Genomic DNA, 16,655 nt, shown 5'->3' on the forward strand with positions numbered 1-16,655 from the left:
TCACTCGCCTGTGGGTGAGATTCTATGGCCTGCACTGTGCAGGGGGTCAGACTAGATGATCAAAATGGTCCCTTCTGACCTTAAAGTCTATGAGTCCTGACTCCCAAAGGAAAAAAAGGAGGCTTTCAGGGCACAATTGCTGGACAGCGTTGCCTGTCCCTCTTTGTTGTTACCTCTTTGCTCCTGTTCCTTCCTCCTCTTGTCCTCTCCTTCCCTCGTCAGGAGGACTCCTCTTATAACCTCCCCGCCCCCGCTCATGTCCTTCCGTTTCCCCAGCTGCTTTCGCCCCGCCCCCTTCCCTTTGGGATGTCACTCCGTGCAGCTGTGCAAACGCTGGCAACAGTCGCTCCCTTTCGGAGGCACATGCGCCAGTGTCCTCTGGACTCCTCGCTCCTCCTTTTCCCGACCCCCGGCTGTTAGGTGCTCCCGTGCATCCTGCTGGGGCTCCAACCTTGGCAAGCACCTGTCAGTTTCCCCTGCCACCACCTCTGGAGGGTGCCCGGTGCTCAGCCCTCTTCCCCCATACTCCAGGGACTTTTGTCCAGTGTGGGGTTGCTCACCACCTTAACACTCCTCCCCCCTTATGATACCATCTGTATTCGCCCCTGGTTCCTCTTCTTGCTCCGGTATCCGAGACCAAAAGTCTGCATTCTGGTGCACCACTCCCGGTCGGTGCACCACCTCGAAGCAGTACGGTTGCATTGTCAAGTACCAGTGCATGATTCGGGCATTCGTGTCCCTTATTGTCCGAATCCACTTCAATGGCACATGATCTGTCACTAATAAGAAACGGTCTCCTAAAAGATAACGAAGTGCGTCTATGGCCCATTTGATCGCTAGAGCCTCTTTTTCTATGGTAGCATAGTTTTTTTCCTGAGGGAACAGTTTTCAACTAATATACAAAACTGGGTGTTCCCCTGCCTCTATTTCCTGTGCTAGCACCGCGCCCAGTCCTACCTCGGATGCGTCAGTCTGCAGTATGAACGGTTTTGAAACATTGGGCTGCAGTAACACTGGAGCGTTACCTGGATGCTCTTTCAGCGTCTGAAAAGCCTGGGTGTTTTGCTAGGAGCATCTTACCTTTTGAGGCTGTCCACTCTTTGTTAAGTCTGTTAGCAGGGCCGCCACTGACGCAAAATCAGCTACAAACTGGAGATAATACCTAGATAGAAACTGGCGTACCTGCTTCTTCTTCATTGAGAGTGGATAATCTTGTATAGCCTTTATTTTGTCCACAAGGGGTTTGAACTGTCCTCTTCCCACCGTATATCCAAGGTAGGACTCTTCATGGCTGCCAAAACAACACTTTTTTGGGTTGGCTTTTAATCCGCTTGAACTAGTGCTCTGAGTACCGCTTCTATCTGCTGTAAATGATGTTTCCAGGGTGTACTAAAAATGATAATATCATCAATGTAAGCCACCGCGTATTGTCAGTGCTCACTTAGGACCTTTGGAAAGTGGCTGCCGCCCCATGGAGTCTGAATGGCGTATTAACGAATTGGTACAATCCGAAAGGCATAGCAAACGCCGTCTTCTCCCTAGACTCCAGGGACAAAGATATTTGCCAGTACCCCTTGGTAAGGTCAATAGTTGACAACTATTGGGCCCATCAGCTGTTCTAGGAGCTTGTCTATATGGGGCATCAGGTATGTGTCAAAGCTTGTGGTGCCCGTACAAGAGCTCGAAGGGAGAGTACTCAGTGGAGGCCTGGGGGACCTCGCGGATGGCAAATAGGAGGGCCAGTAATAATTTATCCCTGTCTTGTGAGTCATCCTGAATAACCCTGCGTAACATTGACTTTAGTGTTCTATTAAATCTCTCCACTAGGCCATCCGTTTGGGGGTGATACACGGACGTCCTTACCATTTTAATTCGTAACAGCTTGCACAGTTCTGCTATCAGCCAGGAAGTCACATTAGGGTCCTGGTCCGTCAATATCTCCCCCATGCAGTCCTACTCTAGAAAAAATCTTTATCAGTTCATCGGCTATTACTGGGGCCATTGTTTTACACAGGGGTACGCCTTCCAGGTAGCGGGTGGCATAATCTAGCACCACTAACATGTACTGGTGGCCTCTGCCAGAGCGTTCAAGCGGCCTCACCAGGTCCAGCACTAAGCACTCAAAAGAGATACCCGCCACTGGCAGGGGGACCAATGGAGCCTTCGGCACCCCTGTTGGCGCAATCTGCTGCCAGGGTTCTGTGGATCCTTTTTTCCCCCCACTGCCATAACAACCATTCAAACCCTGGCCAATCCCTGCCCAACAAGACTGGGTAGGCTAGCTTTGTGGCTACGGCCACCTTGAGGGTTTCGTCCCTCCACCCATCATGGACCTGGACTCAGGTTCTGGGGTACAGACAGGTATCCCCATGGATGCATTGCATGCAAACGTTTTGGCCTGTTGGACGACCAGCTCCCACCACGTCTGTCCTCGTTTGTAGTCGGGCCTCAGCTGCTTGTGGAGCTGGGCCACACAGTTTGAAAGTCCCGGGCCGTGACGTCACACCACAGCCGGGTGTCTCCCCTCTTACCTGTTGCGTGGCATTTCAGCATGCCATGCATGCACTCTCTCTGCCCCACAGTGCCCCATATATGGTTGCGGGGAATTAAAGTGAGGGTTTGCGGCATCCTGTCACAAATCCCTCTCCTCCTCCAGCAGCAGCTAGCCAGCCCAAGAAATTAGGGTGTGCCTAGGCACACCCGGCGCACCCTGTGCGCACGCCTATGCAACTTAGGTCTCACTTGGCCTTTCTCCCAATGGTGGTATCACAATTTCACTGGAACCAGGACACTTTCCTGCCTGTGTTCTATCCCAAAACACAGTGGCTACATCTAGACTGGCCCCTTCTTTGGAAGAGGCATGCTAATTTCTAACTTTAGAATAGGGAAATCCGCGGGGGATTTAAATAAACATGGCCACCGCTTTTTTTCCTGCTTGGGGAAAAGCCGGAAAACAGCGTCAAGACTGGCGCGATCCTCCAGAATAAAGCCCTTTTCTGGAGGATCTCTTATTCCTACTTGCAAGGGTAGGAATAAGAGATCCTCCGGAAAAGGGCTTTACAGTCTGGACGCTCTTTTCCGGCTTTTCCCCAAGCCGGAAAAAAAGCGGCGGCCATGTTTATTTAAAACCCGCGGGGGATATTTAAATCCCCCGCGGATTTCCCTATTCCAAAGTTAGAAATTAGCATGCCTCTTCCGAAGAAGGGGCCAGTCTAGACGTAGCCAGTCTGCTCCCAGGGAACAGAAGTTGCATTCCCTTGATGTACTCTGGCCTTTTATATTGAGAGAACAAATCCAATCTGTAAATCAGTACAGATTTGTGTGGCAATCTGAGACAGATCAGCAGGTGTCTGCCCAATGTATATCTTTATGGATTACGTCCCAAATCTGAGAGTGCTACAAATTAGCGAGTGTTCCTGCACCTCCAATCACACACATTCTGATAGGACATGGGCTTCTTCTGATGCCTTTCTAGCCCAAGTTCCCACTCAAGAAATCTATAGGGCGGATACAATGTTCTCTGTAAATGCATTCACCCCTGCTCAATTACGCGATTACTCAGAGAGCCAGGGACAATGCCTCATTTTGGATACTCGGTGTTAAATCGGTGGTTGTGCTGACCCCATCTCCTAGCCTTTTCCTTGTGAATCACCTAATTAGAATACACACGAACAGGCACTCACAGGATGTGTCTAGACTACATGGCTCCATTGACGAAACGAAGCTTACAGGATCTGCCAACAAAGGGTTCTGGGGTCGGCAGATCCCCATCTAGACTGCCGCGCTGTGCCGACAAACAGCTGATCAGCACAGCGCGATGGCCATTTTGATTTATTTAAATCACCGCTTCATTTCCCTTTTTCAAGTAAACTAATCTACATGGCTCTGTCGACAGAGCCATGTAGTCTAGACATACCCGAAGAAGGAACAATTATGTACCTTCTTGTAACTGTTGTTCTTTGAGATGTGTTGTTCATGTTTCTTCCAATCCCGGCACTCCTTCCTTTCTGTGGAAGTAGCTGGTGAGAAGGAACTGAGGAGGGGACAGGTGGACAGGGCACTATATTGGGCACCATGGAGGTGTGACTCCAGGTGGTGCCCAGGCTGATCCTATGGGCATTGCTATAGGAAAATCTTCTGGCCACCGTGCACATGCTCAATTAAAATAGATGTGGAGAACACATCCCAAAGATGTTATCAGAAAGCGCATAACCATTTTTTTTTTTTGCCCTGCTCTGTTTTATTACAGTCTTTCCTGTAATCCCCATTTTCATTCTTTGTCCTGCATTTCCTGCCTGGGAGGATTCCTGTAGTATCCCTTCTGTATTTCTAACCACGGTTCTTCATGTCCCTTTCAGAGTTAATCTGCCCCCCCAACAGCCACTATGAGCTCTGTGGACCTTCCTGCCCGGCCTCTTGTGCCCACCCAGCTGTGCCCTCCCGCTGCCGGACTGCATGCCAAGAAGGGTGCCAGTGTGACCCTGGCTTTGTGCTGAGTGGCACTGACTGCGTGCCTCGGGAGCAGTGCGGCTGCACCCACAATGGCAGATATCACCTGGCGGGGGAAAGCTTCTGGGAAGGAGAAAATTGCCAGAGATTGTGCAGGTGCAATGGCTCCTCCCACGCTGTCCAGTGCTCCAGCGCTGCCTGTGCTCCCGGGGAATCCTGTGGCACTCGCCGGGGGGTTTATGGCTGCCACGAGAGAACCAACGGCATCTGCTGGGCGTCTGGGCTGCCCCACTACACTACATTTGACGGCAAGCGCTACGACTTCCAGGGCACCTGCAGATATGTCTTTGCTGAACTGTGTGCGGCATCAAAGTCCTTGCCCTTCTTCAGAGTGGAAGTGAAGAATGAAAACCTGCCCCATGTCCCTGTGGCTGTGACGTCGGAGGTGTTTGTCCTTGTGAGCGGAGTTGAGATCCACCTGCAGAGGAGTCAGCACGGGACAGTCCAGGTAATTCCCTGGGAAAGTATTGACTTAAAGAACTTATATTGGAAAAATATTTCCCACATTATTTCCTACCTTCCCCAATAAACCAATCCTTGTTCTCTACTAGTCCACTTTAAAGGTGGCTACAACTAAAATCCTCAGTTAGGGGGACAGTATGGGTTTAAAGTTGAGATGCAAATCAGCTCATACAGCCGCTCTCCGAGTTACGAACGAGTTACGGACCAACACTTGGTCTATAACTCAAACTGTTCGTAACTTGGATCCCATAGAGTTACATGCGACCGTGGTGTTCGTAAGCGCGGCTCGCCGTTCGTAGCTTGGCTCCGCATTTACGACCGCTTTGGTCATAAGTGTGGATGGTCATAAGTGGCCGTGGCCGTAAGTCGGGGTGCGGCTGTAGTAAGTTTCTCCCCAAAATCCTCACCCATGTTCACATTTGTACATTATAGACTTTATGGGCACATTACTCATAGAATCATAGGATTAGAAGGGATCTTGAGAGATCGTCTAATCCAGTGTTCCTGAACCAGTGGTCCGAGTACCCTTGGGGTACTCGAGAGAAGTCTGGGAGGTACAAAGCACAACTGAAATTTGGAGAAAACTGAATTTTTGTTTTAAGTTTACAACGCCTTATTATTTTTGTACTTTTTACACCCAAAAATGTCATTACCTGCCCTGATATCATTAAATTGTTTAAACAAATGTGTTGCAATGGTAGAAAAAACATTTTTGTGTCTGAAAACTGTAGGTACTGGGAGTAATTTATATATTTTTAAAAGGGGTGCTTTATTAAAAAAAAAAGGTTGAGAAACACTGATCTGATCCAATTCCCTGAACTCATGACAGGACTGTTATATAGAGTACTGTCCTTGACAGGTGTTTGTCCAACCTGCTCTTAAAAATCTCCCAATGATGGAGATTCCATAGCCTCCCAAGGCTATTTATTTCAGTGGTTAACCACCCTGGGTATGTCTACACTACCCTCCTAGTTCGAACTAGCGGGGTAATGTAGGCATACCGCACTTGCAAATGAAGCCCGGGATTTGAATTTCCCGGGCTTCATTTGCATAAGCGGGGAGCCGCCATTTTTAAAACCCCGCTGGTTTGAACCCCGTGCAGCACGGCTACACGGGGCACAAACTAGGTAGTTCGAACTAGGCTTCCTATTCTGAACTACCGGTACACCTCGAGGTGGAACGAGGTGTACCGGTAGTTCGGAATAGGAAGCCTAGTTCGAACTACCTAGTTCGAGCCCCGTGTAGCCGCGCTGCACGGGGTTCGAACCAGTGGGGTTTTAAAAATGGCGGCTCCCCGCTTATGCAAATGAAGCCCGGGAAATTCAAATCCCGGGCTTCATTTGCAAGTGCGGTATGCCTACATTACCCCGCTAGTTCGAACTAGGAGGGTAGTGTAGGCATACCCCCTGATAGTTAAGAAGTTTTTCCTAATGTCCAGCCTAACCCACTTTCTTCCCTGCCCCTCCCCCACCTCCTTGCTGCAATTAAGCCTATTGGTTCATGTCCTATCCTTAGAGGTTAAGAAGAACAATTTTTCTCCATCCTCCTTGTAACAACTTTTTTATATTTGAAAACTGTCATCATGTCCCCTCTCAGTCTTTGCTTCTTCAGACTAACCAAACCCAGCATTATCAATCTTCTCTCCTAGATTCTAGACTTTTCTTTGGATTTTCTTCAATTGTTCACAGCTTTCCAGAAATGTGGCACCCAGAACTGGACATAATAATCCACCTAAGCAATGTGGAGTAGAGCTCAAGAATGACCTCTAATACCTTCCTTACAACCAGTCCTGGTAATACATCCCAGAATAGGGTTTGCTTGTTTTGCAATTTGTGTTACACTTATATCCTTTCTGCCTGTTAAACCCAGCACCAGCCAGGGCTGGGTTCAATACCTGGGGTTCTTTTCCATCGATCCATCACAGAACCATATCAAGCTCCTACCCCGTGGCTTGGGGAACTCAGACAGCACCCCGAAAGGCAATGCTCCCCCACTTGCAGGCACAGAGTCTGAGTGTAGAAAAGACACTTTTAGTGAAAGGGGAGGAAAGTAACTTGTCATTAATTTGGGAAAACACCCCAAATGGGGTTCATAAACATGACCCATGAGTAACAGTCCCAGCCCATGGAGGTTGTCCTTTTCCCCTCAGGTACTTAAGTCCAGCAGCCCAAAAGTCCCCTTCACTTACTCAGCTCTCTGCTACAGCCCCTCTCAGTTGTTCACTGATACCACCCTGCTAACTGCTCGTGGCACTCCCTGCTGCTGCCAGCTGGCAATCACCATCTGCGGCCATCCCACCCTTGGCTGCGACTGCTGCACATCAGTCTCTTAGGAATATGCATCTCTTCCACAGGCTGGGCAGCAATGCTGCCTCTCCCAAGTGATTCCAGCTCCTGGTATTGTAACTCCCCCAGTCACAAACAGGGCTCTGCCACCATTAACATCAGAAAACGGCTTCTAATTAAGCCTATTTAGCTCTGTTCTTCAAGGGGGGGGGAGAAGAGGTCAAACCAGTGTAGGTAGTACCTCTGGGAAAGATGTGTAGCCCCTTGACCAGAATACCTGCCCCTCCTCCCCCTTTCTCTCACAGGCCTTAGCTTTGTCACAAACAGCTAGGTTGCTTCCATAATCAGACTCCTCCTCAGAGAGCAATGCAAAAAACTTGCAGCTGTCCTGTTTCCCAGCTCCTTGAGTCTGTCTCCATCTTTGCTTCTTTGTCCTTCTCAGAGGCTCCCTGTGGTGAGTGGTGCTACATTCTTTCCTTCTCCTGCTTGGGGCTTGTCGAAATTGCAACTCACTTCAGTATAAATTGCATCGCTCTGGGGTGTGAATTACTCCCATGCTACACTGATGTAAGCGCCAGTGTAACAGTGCTATGGGGAGGAGCTATCTCCTCTCATGGGAGGGGGAACAATGAAGTTGACTGGAGATGTCTGTACCCTTGGTTTAGAGTCTCTTCACAAGTGTAGCTGTGGCCTTAGTCTGCTCCCCTGCAAAGAGTTTGGGTGCTCACTTGTTCTGGGCCTTCAGTTGTTAGATGTTAATGTCCCTGGCTCTCTCCTAGCTCTGTCAATGCAGGGCTCTCCATTAATATGTGTTGAGCCCATTCAGATCTGGACAGCATGAGAGTCCAGTTGAGGCAGCCCACCTGACCCAAAGACATCCTTCCTTTCCATGGAAAGCAGTTGAACCCCTATCCACAGAGTGGGTAAAAATCAGTCAGTGGGTAAACTGAGATATACTGAGATGGACCCTAAAAACATTGCCCAAAAGTCATCATGGTAGGTATCAGGCTTGCTGGTGTCGTTTATGTGGTAGAGAAGAATAATTCCCTCCGCTGAGGGAAGCTGTCTGGCCTGGATCCTGTTGGAGATCAGACTAGATGTTCAAAATGTCCCTGTCTATGAATAGGAAATTTCCTATGTTGATCTCTTTGGTGCTGTTTGCCCTCACTCAGGTTAACGGGATGACTCTGAGTCTTCCAGTGCATCTCCAGAGAAGCGGAATCCTCGTTTATCAGGCTGGGTTTCATACGGTTGTGCAAGCCGACTCTGGGCTGAACGTGAGCTACGACCTGGCCCACAGCCTCTTTGTCAGCCTGCCCCCAGAGTACCGAGGCCAGACCTGCGGCCTGTGTGGGAACTTCAATGGAGCCGCTCAAGACGACTTTGTGACCCATAACGGCTCCATAGGGAAGGACGCCTTCCACTTCGCTGCAGACTGGAAGTCGGAGGCTGTCCCTGGCTGTGACGATGGCTGCCGCGATTCCTGCCCTGTGTGTGAAGATGAGGAGAGTCTGGTGCAGTCCAAGTCCCAGTGCTGGGTGATCCAGGATCCTGACGGGCCGTTCTCCTCCTGCCACTCCCAGGTTGAGCCAGGCCCCTATCTGTCTGATTGCATCTTTGACCTGTGTGTGTCAGGAGGGGCTGGCAGTGCCCTATGCGAGTCCATTCAGACATACGCAGCCGCCTGCCAGAGAGCCAACATCACCATCTCCCCTTGGAGGAGCGAGGCTTTTTGTGGTAAGGCTGCTCTGCTATTGGACTGTGTGCTGCTGGTGGGCTGGCTTTCCTTGTCATACTCTGAGGTAAAATGATAGTCTCTCATCATTGGCAGAAACTGCTCATGTCTGGCTGAAACCCAGGTCCTCATAATCATCAGTGAAAGGGATCCCAGAGCCCTCAGAGAAACCATCCTCTGTCTTCTATGGAAGATTTCCCAGATCTACCCAGTTCAAGGATCGACCCTGAGCTCTGAGTAGGGCTGCAGCCCCATCAGTGCTGGGTTCTCATTATTTGCAGTGGAGGTGCCCATCTGCTGGTGTCAGGTCAAGGGAACCCGAGCCTTACTTTATAAATCAGTTGTTCAGATAAGCTAACAATCGGGGTTGGTCGAAAATGTTCCATCAAAGCGGGGTAGAGATGGAAAATGTGTCTTTCACCAAAATGAAGATTTTCATGAAAAAGTTTTGGTTTCCACAGAACAATCTTTCATTTTAATTAAACAGACTCTGGTTTAGAAAAGCTGCTGGACCACATCTCCCCTGAGCGCTTTGTCCAGGGAACCTACCGTGCACTATTCCTCCCCTCCCCAAGAAGGGGAAAGAGTGCAGCATGGGAGATGTAATCTGACCAGTGAGCTGACCAAGAGAGGAGAATGGAACCAGGACTTACTGAAGTACCATTCCCATGAGAGACTGAAATATTTTTTAATTCTTGCCTAACAAAATTGGATTTTTCCATGGAAAGAAATCCCTTTTTGTTCCAGTTCTCTGAATAACTAATGCTTCTCAGACTGACAGACCTGAAACGCCCAGCCCGGGGTGTGTCACAAATGGAGACAGACTCAGACTTCCCTCCTGATGGTAGGGCTAGTGAGCCCTCCTGTCCCTCGCTGCTTTAAAAGCTTTTCCTTACAAAGTGATCACTATAGTGAAATCATTCCCAGTGTTTCTGTTGGCAAAAGATTAGGTGTTTATTTTGCTTCCTCTAGTGTGTGGAGTAGGGATCTGACCCCTGCTCCTGGTGCAGTTTCTCTAGGGGTCCCAGGTTTCTCCTAACTGGCTCCCTTTAATTCATCTGCAAACCCTTAGCTTAAATTGTATATCAGCCCAGGGCTTGCGGTCTCCTTTTGTCTACCTGCTGATTTCTTGGAGGCAGCCTGGCTAGGATCAGTTGCTGCTCTGCTGTCTTTTCCCTCTGTTTGGGGCTGCTAAGTGTCGTGTAATGCACTGTCAAATCCTCTAACCTTCTACACCAGTGTGAAATGTTTTAAATTAAAGTAAGGCACTGGGTGGGGCCTTGCTGCTATGGGGTTCAAGGACAATTTCAGGCACCACACGTGTTTCCACTGTATTCATATGAGAACTCCCTCTCCTATCCCAGAACCTGGGTGCCCAGAGAGCAGCCACTACGAGTTGTGTGAGCATCCCTGCAGGAACTTGTGTGCCGGCTCCTGGCCTCAGCATCTGTGCAGCTCCCTGTGCTCAGAAGGGTGTTTTTGCACTGACGGGTACTGGTGGAGCGGGGAACAGTGTGTCCCACCAGAGAACTGTGGCTGTGAGCATGAAGGACACTACTACAGGGTAAGTTGTAACTTCCTTCTCTGGACAAAGCCAAGGCTGGGATGAGTTAGTTGAGGTTGGTCCTGCTTTGAGCAGGGGATTGGACTTGATTACTCCTTCCAGTCTTAATCTTCTATGGCCCCGTCTGCACGTATGGGAAGATCAACACTTTGGAGATCAATCTTCCAAGGTTCAATTCAGAGGGTCTAGTAAGGACCCACTACATTGAACTCTGATTGAACCCTGTCAACCCTGGTATGTCATGAGGTCATGAGGAGGGAAGGGAAGTCAACAGGAGAGTTTGTCCCATTGACCTTCCACAGTGAGGACACTGCAGAAATTCAATTTAAGGTGGAGTTGCACATCTTAAATCAAATGTATTGCACAGCATAAACGTGGCCTATGATGCTATGATTCCATGGCAGTGCTGAGGAAAGGTGGCTCTGTGGGCAACTATAGAATGAAACCTCATTTTTTCCCAGTCAAGGATCTTCACTACCAAGCTTTGTCACCAAAAACTGCCTTTTGGCGACAAGTGAGAGCATTCACACTGTAATGTGACTATTGTCAGAAAAAACACCCAGTTTTGGTGACACACAATTTCCAGTCCTACAAGAGACTTTTTTCTTTTTCCCTCTTTTTATTGTTGGCAAAGAGCCAGTGTGGACTCTGCTGTTTGTTTTGTCGACAGAACTGATTTCTGCCAGTATCCCTCAATGGCACTGCTCAGTGCTTTGTGATCTTTGCTGCCCTGCAGGCAAGCATCCCTCCCCCCCCCCCCCCCCTGCCGCTTTCAAAGCTCTAGAAAGTACCTGACAGCTGAGAGAACTGTTCCAGTTGGGGAGCCAAGAAAGTGCTCCTGGTCAGTCCTGCACTAGGAACACAGTGGCAGGCAGGCTGCTGCAGGGAGAACGGGACAGGCTGTTGTGCCACTTTGACGTTCCTCAGCATGGCAAGCTCACAGAACTACTAATGATGCTGCTCCCAACAGCTGAAGAGGCTGTGGGAGAATTTGGAGGGAATCCCAAGATGCGCAAGGATCAGCTCTGCCTTCCCACAGCATTACACTGTGCGATACTGGGGTGGGGTGACTGCTCCACACTGCTGGGAAGCGGTTAAAGCAGGCAGGAGGAAGCCTGCAGAGTCCTGGCCAATCAAGGAAAAGCTTTAAAAGAGCTAGTCAGAGGGTGGCTTGCTGAGGCAGCCCTGTAGAAAAGAAGCTGCTCAGCAGAGAATAAACAGGCTATGTTCAGGGAAAGCGTTTCTGAAAAAGTGGCCATGTTCTTTCGGCATCCCTGCATTCCTCATTGCATGAGGAAGAAGGGATGTTCTGAAAGAGGAGGTTTTTCCCACATTTGGCCCCGAGTAGATGAGCCAAATTTCAGAAAAGCCTCTTCCAAAAAAAAAACCCCCACGGAAAAAGATATACCGTTGGCAATTTGCGTATCTTTTTCTGACTTTTCTTTGCAATCTAGACATAGCCTTAGACCCTGACCAGGGAAGGAGCAGTACCTGGTTCCCAGAGAACCACCTTTGGAAGAGCAGTGCTAGGCAGACTCAGGGGGGCTAGAGAGGGAGTCTCCAGCCTGATACCTGCCAGGCTGCTGCTCTTGCTACGAGGGCCAGGAGGTGTGAGAGTCACAGGGGGTATGTCTACACTACCCCGCTAGTTCGAACTAGGAGGGTAATGTAGGCATACCGCACTTGCTAATGAAGCCCGGGATTTGAATTTCCCGGGCTTCATTAGCATAAGCGGGGAGCCGCCATTTTTAAATCCCCGCTGCTTCGAACCCCGTGTAGCGCGGCTACATGGGGCTCGAACTAGGTAGTTCGGACTAGGGTGCCTATTCCGAACTACCGGTACACCTCGTTTCACGAGGAGTAACGGTAGTTCGGAATAGGACCCTAGTCCGAACTACCTAGTTTGAGCCCCGTGTAGCCGCGCTACACGGGGTTCGAAGCAGCGGGGATTTAAAAATGGCGGCTCCCCGCTTATGCTAATGAAGCCCGGGAAATTCAAATCCCGGGCTTCATTAGCAAGTGCGGTATGCCTACATTACCCCGCTAGTTCGAACTAGCGGGGTAGTGTAGACATACCCAGGGAAAGTAACCCAAGGAACAAGAGGCAGTAAAGGGAAGTAGAGGAGGACAGGACAAGGTGTCCATTGGAGGTCAACATAATTTTTGTCAACAAAACTTGGTAGTGTAGACATTAGGGATGCTAAATATCGGTTAATTGAATAGTTGATTAACCTCATGAATTCTTATCAGTTAACCAGTTAACTATTCTATAGTCCCTGGGGGTGGGGCTGGCAGCCAGTGCGCTCCAGCCCCATTCCTGGGGAGCCCCTTGCCACCCCATGGTGCTGCCTCTCTATCAGAGGCAGCAGTGCAGGATGCCAGGAGGGAGCTAGTCCATGAAGGGAGCCAGTTTAAAAACCAGCTCCCCTTGTGGACCAGCCGCCTGATACAGAGGCAGCAGCATAGGGTGTCAGTTGGCCCTGTCTGAGGGTGGTCTGAGCTCCCCCACTTGGCGCAAGCCAGAAATGAGCCAGCCTGCCTGCCTGGTTGCTAATACATTTTAAAAGCAGAGTGGCAGTGGGGGGAGGTCCTGGACCTGGCACAGGCCAGGGCTGAGTAGGGCTGCTGGCCAGCCTGCTAAAAAATGTACTGGGAGGGGGGGGTGGGGAGAATGCCTGTACTCTATAGAATTAACCTTATGGATTTTGCTTATCAGTTAATCAATTAATTGATTACACTATTACATCCCTAGTAGACATACCCAACAAGTCTCATCTTTAGCTAACCCTTGTGCCCTGCAGCATATGTTTCCAACTAACAAGTCAAGCCTGTGCTTTCTTTCTCTCCCTATCGCTTTCTTTTTATTTCTGTTGTTATCCTGTGTATTCTGGTTGCACCCAGCAGCTTTGTCATGCAGGAGGTCACCCGTGAAGTACACACAGAACAAAGAAACAGTCTCTGACTGAAACAGCTCAGAACTTAAATATAATACAAGAGTCAACAAGTAGAGACAGGCCAGAGAACACTTAAGAAACAATCAGACAGCTCTGTTTGCTTAAGTGCCTTCCTCCCTGCAGATGCTTTCAAGTCTCAGAGCCCGGGCCCAGAGTTAATGAGTCCTGTCTCCTGTTCCCTTTTGTGTTGTCTCCTATCCCATGTGCTCCTGTGGTTTGTTTTTGTGACATTTTGGGAGGATGACAATGGCCATGTCCTCCTCTCACTCTCTTTATGCCAGGTTGGGGATTTTCTCTGGCTCGCTGATTGCACCCAAAGGTGCAGCTGTGACTCCTCTTCCGCTTTCCGGTGTGTCCCAGCCAGCTGCAGCCCCGGCCAGCGATGTGCTGTGAAGGATGGGAAGCTGGGCTGTCAGAGCCAGCTGACAACCTGCACGGTGACAGGGGACCCTCACTACTTCACTTTCGATGGGGCTGTGGCACATTTCCAGGGCACATGCGCCTACGAGATCTCCCACACCTGCAACTCCTCCCTCGACTTCTCCTTCCGCGTGGTGGCTGCGAACAGGAATTTCCGGAATCCCTGGGTCTCCTTCATTTACCGAGTAGAACTTTGGCTCAAAACTGGTGATTTTAATTCCCATGTTGTTCTCGAGCGAGGCAAAGATGTACTGGTGAGCTGAGTTCTTTGACCCTTTGTTTGTAGAAAGGACAAAGAAGAAACAGACACAACTATCATCTCTCACAGGCTCCCATCACCATAGCATCCAAGCACCTCACCTTCTTGAAATTCTTTATCTTCCCAAGCCTCCTTTGAGGCAAGGCAGTACTATTATCCCCATTTTACATGTGGGGAAATCGAGGCACATATTACCAGCTCCTATGTGAGAGTTAGCCATGCCTTTCAGCATCAGCACCAGAGAGACCAAGGGCTGGATTTTCAAGATATTGAGGTTGGCTAAGGATGCTAGTAGTGTGTTTAATCAAAAACACCATGGTGCTTCTGAAAACCCCAGCAGTGTTTCTCTGCTTCTTTAGAGCTGGTGCACTTGCTGGAAATCTGATCTTAAAGGACTTGCCCAAGGTCACACAGTCTGTGGCAGACTGAAAACTTGAACCCTTCCCACCCAGCTCTCACACCAGCCCCTAGCGGCCAGCCCCTTTAGTGCCTCCCCTACTACAAGGCAGAGGGTGGGAGTGGTGTTTGTTAAGGTCGTTTGTCCAAGGAGAAGCAGAACTTCAGTTGGAATTGTCCTGGGAGCATCTCTCCCTCGAACTATGTGCCCCCTCCAGACTTGTCAACCTTTGGCTCCTGCTCCTGCTCCTGCTGCTGTGTGTGCTGTCTGCATGGAGGAGGGATTCAGCATGGTAGACAGACTGGTTGAGGCATGTATGTATAGCCTGGGCATCGCACCCAGCACACTGGCCAGACGAGCTACACTGCACAGAGAGATGCCAGGGATAGACTGAGGGGACGTTGCTTCCCCTGCCCCCGACTGAGGGTACATTGCTTCCACTGTACACTCGCTAGCCCAGTGTTTCTTAAACTTTTTAAGACCAAGGAATACCAAACAATTTGTTTTTTTATGAGGAACAGCAAGGATTTTTTTGTTGAGGGGAAAAAAAAGGTGTGTGTGGGGGGGGGGGGGGGAAAGATTGGTAGAAAAGTTTAAGGGAGGCTGTTTTGAATTCTGTTGTTCTCCACGGCACACCTCTGACTGCCTTGCGGCACACCAGTGTACTGTAGACCACAGTTTAATACACTGCACTAGCCACTGCAGCACTCAAGCCAGCATGTGAGATTACAGTCCTGGAAACAGATGCAGTGCACAAACTGTGCTGTGCTCCTCTTCTTGTGTCCTTTGGGGAGCTCTAGGTTATAGATTTGTCTCCTCAGACAACACAGCAGCTTCCATGTGGGTTTAGCGCTGGAATGCTGCAGTGGAAATGCCCCTCTGTAACCCTTGGGAATAGTTTTTATTACCTCCCCAGGAGGTACTCCCCCTTCCAGATCACCTCCCTTCCTGTTTCAGGTTAATGGGACAAAGACCCTCATACCAGCCCAGCTGGGTCACGTGGCCAATCTCACCAGGGTGAGGAACATGGTGATTCTGAGAGCAGACGCCAACGTGGAGATCCAGTTTAATGGTCGCCATGCCTTGTTTGTCCGCGTGGGCCCGGAGTATCGAGAAAAGTTGTGCGGCATGTGTGGGAACTTCAATGGCGTCCGCAGGGATGATAAAGTCCTGCCCAGTGGAGAGACAGCCCGGGATGATGCAGAATTCGGAAATGCCTGGACCTCTGACATCAGCCCACCGAGGTGTGTGTGTTATCTCTTCATGGTCCCTTCTTTTCTCTGAGCACCTGTTTCCGTGGCCACAGCCCTTCTCCTCTCTACACCGTTGCTCTCGGCTACTGCCTGTTTCGGTTTGGCAGCCTCTCTCCTTCCATTCCCATCTGGCAACCATAGAACACATGCTGTTTCCCATAAATTATTGATCTTTGTTTATACTCAACTCATTGTTCTTCATGCAGAGTGACAATATTTTTACCTGACAACAATTTAAAGAATTCTTGTTGAAGCACAGAAGATTTAATGTTACCCTAGAAACAGTCCAGAGAATGGCAATGAAAATGATTACGATTAGGGCTGTATCCACAAGGAGATTAGAAAGACAGGGATTGTTTAGTTTAGAAAAGAGAGCACTAAAAGGGAATATGAACACTATGACTGAGTCAGAGAAAATGAATAGGGATGTGTTATCTAGCCCAGGTTCATGTAACACAAGAGCCAGGGCTCACCTGATGATATTAATGTTTCAGATTTAAAACAAAGCAAAGAAGGAATTTTTTCACACAACATGCTATCAGCTGTGGAACTCATTGGCAGGGGTTGTTGTGAAGGCCAGAAGTAATAAATGAATTGAAAAAAGTCTCAGGGTATGTCTTCATAGCAGGGCAAAAGTCAAATGAAGATTCACAACTTGAGCTATGTCAATTGCATAGCTGAAGTTGAAATAGCTTAGTTCGGCTTTTGGCCCTATCTATACTGCAAGAAGTCGAAGGAAAAACATGCTTCCTTCGACCTTCCCTTGCTCCTCATGAAACGAGGGTTACAGGGGCTGGAGTAAGAAGTTCTCCAGCTC

The 16,655-nt window shown here is 49.3% G+C and overlaps 1 protein-coding gene across 1 annotated transcript in view; it reads left to right on the plus strand.

Annotated features, from left to right (window-relative positions):
* Positions 1–16,655, plus strand: part of LOC102446821 (IgGFc-binding protein-like) — a 66,756-nt gene that overhangs the window by 24,428 nt on the left and 25,673 nt on the right. The window contains exons 14-16 of the mRNA XM_089772726.1: positions 4,359–5,032; positions 8,429–9,065; positions 13,870–14,183. Of these exons, the coding sequence (XP_089628852.1) occupies positions 4,359–5,032; positions 8,429–9,065; positions 13,870–14,183 (1,625 nt within the window). The remainder of the gene's footprint in view (positions 1–4,358; positions 5,033–8,428; positions 9,066–13,869; positions 14,184–16,655) is intronic.

Source organism: Pelodiscus sinensis, chromosome 22, assembly GCF_052426305.1.
Source record: "Pelodiscus sinensis isolate ZL-2025 chromosome 22, ASM5242630v1, whole genome shotgun sequence".
Classification (NCBI taxonomy): domain Eukaryota; kingdom Metazoa; phylum Chordata; order Testudines; family Trionychidae; genus Pelodiscus; species Pelodiscus sinensis.